Source organism: Acanthisitta chloris, unplaced genomic scaffold (genome assembly GCF_000695815.1).
Source record: "Acanthisitta chloris isolate BGI_N310 unplaced genomic scaffold, ASM69581v1 scaffold42215, whole genome shotgun sequence".
In the NCBI taxonomy this organism is placed as follows: Eukaryota; Metazoa; Chordata; class Aves; order Passeriformes; family Acanthisittidae; genus Acanthisitta; species Acanthisitta chloris.
In genome coordinates, this window is record NW_008673941.1 from 11,057 (window position 1) to 15,197 (window position 4,141).

The following is a 4,141-nucleotide window of genomic DNA, read 5'->3' on the forward strand; positions in this document are numbered from 1 at the left end:
TCACTGGCTTGAAAGCAAAACTGCAGCAGTAACTGTGGAGCTTTGCAGAGCTCTGCTGCAGCCTTTGGTGGGTAAATGCTGAGGAGTAAAACACTCCAGAATCCAACTCTAACCTAAGAGAATTGTTAGCAATGGCATTATGCATTTACAGGCACTTCATTTGGGTATTATTGGTGCTGTTTTACCTCAGTAATTTGGGTGGAAAATGCCATTGCAGAAGAAAAAAAGGCAACTTCAAAAATCAAAGAGGTGGAAATTGTTTGCTCTGAAGAATTTGGCTCATAATTAGAACAAATCATTTCCACAGGAGGAGTGTTCAACAGATTTCATCCAGAGCCAGGAATAAGATACTAAGAACTTGTTTATACACTGCATCTTTACAAGTATATCCTGGGATGTTTTTGAGGAAGAATTAACATCCAGAAAAACACCCAAACTGTCCTTTAATGTTAATTCTTTGACCAGAAGAAAAGCCTGGAGACCCTTCAGGCTAACACACAGCACTCAGCATTCCTCAGTACTGAACTCTTCCTCTCTAACACAGCTGAAGTTTCAATTTAAAACACGGAATTAACCTCCCTGAAATCCAATTTTCCATTCCTACTCAAGCCATATCCCATGACTTGGACCACAGAATGGTTTCTGTCCCCATTTCGTTCATGTAACATCCATTAATTCCTGAACCTTTGCTCTGGGTTGGACCAAAATCCTCATAAAACTACACTAATAACACTGATTCTCCTAGCTCTGACTATATGAACGTTTACTAGGACAATGCTATTTAAAATAGTGTTTTAATGTAACAAATCTCTTATAGTCACAAAAACAGCACTTGAATAAGCATGTTTTAAAAGCAATGAGGAGATAAGTCCAGAACACTCAATTCTTTACAGCTCAGGCATTTCACACGTAAAAATACAGAGTTGGACAGTGAATTGTGATTCTGAGTGTCCTTTCTCCTTGTGTGAACCTTCACAAGAGAAGACAGGTGAGCTCTAAGCACTAAAAAGGCATTAAAATATATTATTCCCCAAATATATCCCACATTGTGGGAGGACACAGACTGTCTTTGTGGGGAAAAAAATTGTCATTTAAATAAACATCATTTCATTGAAGGAAGGATTTTTAACCAGGTTTCTTTCCTTTTGCTTTCATTAGGGAGTGAGAGAGTTGACATAACGTAAAACCAAACACAGGTTATCAAGAAAAACCCACTAAAATTACAGTTTCTCACATGAAAAGCAAGAAATTCATCCCTGATCAAAGCAGAAATATTGAGGAACACCAATTAGGATAATATTTGTATTCTACTGCATAATGTATTATAGAATAATATAAATATTGTTCTACTTTGATTACATGGTTAAAAACCCAACAAAAACGTGGACCAATATCCCAAGTAACAATGATATTGCAAATAAACCAAAACTTAATGCACATAGAGTGAAAAATGGGTGAAACAGTTCATGTTTTGTAAACCATTTAAGGCCAAATTTGCAATGTTAACTCTAGATTTCACTGGCTACTTGAAGCCAGCTGTCACCACTGTCCCTTTGGCTGAGGAAAAAAAAGCATGTTAGGAACTGAAAAAGGTAAAGCTACATGTAAATGCACCACACAAACACACCCATGGGATAAACATCCACACACAGCACAGGCTGTGGTGCCGTGAGGTGTCCCAGCACTGCAGCCTTGTCCTACCAGTGCTCCCAGCTAAAGTCATCTCCTCTCCCAAACACAAGGAAAAAGCCTAAAATAGTAAGGAAAATGACTGCATTGCCAGCCAGCACCAGGCCACAGGCTCCCCATTTGATCTGAAATGCAAGGAAATGGAACAGTCAAAGCAGTTTCTGGTAGATGTTCAGGGCAGTTATTTCTATGCATTAAACTACACCAAAATACTACAGAAAGATGCCAAGAGCATAAGGACAAACAATAAATAATTCAATTTATGTGGCTAATTATTCAATTAGCAACTAACACACAACACTTCAGAACAAAATAATGTGGTTTGGAACAAAACAATGACTTGCCACACAACAAAATGGGGTTGGGACTGGATGAGCATTAAGGTCCATTCTAACCCCTTAACATACTATAAAAAAATCACTCAAACATACCTAATTCAGAGGGAAATGTGGTGAATTACTGCTCTCCTTTCATTGTATGCAATAAGACAAAAGCTCTCCTTTCATAAAAGCAGGGAATATGCAGTTTTAAAGGGAAATAGCTTATTTTAAAATCTAATTTTACCCAAATAAAAGACATTTAAAAGACACAGCTATGAATTAGAGTTCCCTCTCGTGGTCATTCTGCCTCTGCCTACTGGCAGGACCACGACTTCAATACCAAAAAAAGCCAGGAAAATTGGGAATTGCAAGTAAATTCAAGCTAAGCACATAAGTTTTAAGTAAAAATGAAAGGTTGAGGGGGAAAAACCAACATAAAAACATCAGGGGGTGGATTGGGAGACAGGACAAGGGAGTTCTGTGCCTTGCAAATAAACAGGACAAAAATCTCACCCCTGACTGCAGCTCAGAAAGCAAAGGGAAAAGCAGTTAGGCAGAATTTCCTCAGGCTGTGAGGGGACTAAGCATGAGCTGGGGAAATGCTTTGAGAACCAGAAGAGCAGCTCAGGAAGTTTGGCCATTTAACTGATAACACACTCCAGTCACCAAGTTTTCAGCACCCTAAGTGGAGAAAGGAGACATTCCAAGATAAAAAAATGAGGAAGCTGGTGCAGGAAGCAGTGCAAAAAGATCATGAGACAGAGAGGCATGAGATGGAGAAGGAGATATTATCTTGCACTGGGCCAAAAGAAACCTGAGGGATGAAAAAACCCAGCTAAAAACTTTTTAGTTATGCAAATTCAATCAGGTCAAAAAGCAGCACAGAGACAGAGTTTGAGCAGACTATTTTCCTCAGAAGAATAAAGAAATTAAAGACAGATTTACAGTGCACTTAAAGATTATAACTTAGCAATTGGTGTGTTACAACAAAAAGGAGCCAGAACTCACCGCCTCGACCCGTGCAAGGATTATAGGCAACCCAAAGGCAGAGACAACAATGCCTGTGGTGAAGAAATAGGCCAATTCCCTGCAGGCACTGCTGGCTGCATCCGTGTCATCACTCACTCTCTTGGCAATGAAGTGGGGAATGGGGCAGATGAAGTAGAATATGAGGACAAACAGAGGCCAATACACACTGGGGAGAGAGAAGAAGGAAAGGCATAATCAGTTGGGGTGGATGATTCAGTCACAAGTGTCTTCTGGTTAGGAAAAAGTGTTGCAACAGCTGTAATTCTGCTTTATGCTTGTTGATTTAACCCCAACCTGAGGTTAAATACCCCCTGGTTTCCCCTTGGCACAGGTAGGATCCACCCTCTGGCACAACCAAGTGTGAATTCATTCCACAACTGCATCACTTTGCTGACTCGACTCTCACCAGCACCACAGAGGGAACAGGAAATGCTCCAGGATGGGAACAGCTCACCCAAATTAGAGGCATAAACCAGCTGGATGAAGGCACACCCTGGTGCTCTCATCTCTGTGTCAGAGCTCTCAGGGGCCTTCTCTCAGCTTTTCAGTGTAACAGGCATGGAACCATATAAATACAGAAAGGTTTGCGATGGGAAGGACCCCAAAGATCATTCAGCTCCAGCCAATCCAGCTCCAGCTCACCCACTTCCAGGGATATCCCAATTGGAGTCTGGTAGTAGGAGGGGTGTTTAAAGACACGAGGAGTTAAAGGCAAGGTTAAAAACGATTGCTTAGCAAGTTGGCACTGCCTTTCCTGAGACAGGATAGAGCCGTTTGCAGTCGTTTTGTTGAAAACAGAAATGCAAATACAGCTAAGGAAGTGGCATTAAATCACAAACAACTGCAGTGTGACCACAGCCAGGAAGCGAAGGTCTGCGGGGAGGGCCCGACAGCTGGATAAAACGGCATCGACACCTCGATTAAAGGACGTTTGCGAGGGGAAGCTCTGGGGTCGCACCCTGCCCGCTCACCCGTAGTACTCCAGGGCGCAGCCCAGCATGAGGAACGTCAGCCCGATGGCTCCGCTGAAGGACAGGGCCACGAGAGCTGCAAAGGTATAAGGCGAGGAGTGAGCCGGGTACCACCGCACCGGGTACCACCCA

The 4,141-nt window shown here is 42.1% G+C and overlaps 1 protein-coding gene across 1 annotated transcript; it reads right to left on the reverse strand.

Moving 5' to 3' along the window:
- Positions 1-1,701: 1,701 nt before the first annotated feature.
- On the reverse strand, positions 1,702-4,085 carry LEPROT (the record flags this gene model as incomplete). Its single annotated transcript, XM_009075127.1, has 3 exons — positions 1,702-1,814; positions 3,018-3,204; positions 4,010-4,085. Coding segments are annotated over 3 exons (376 nt in total), but the record flags the coding sequence as incomplete, so codon positions are not given.
- Positions 4,086-4,141: the final 56 nt, after the last annotated feature.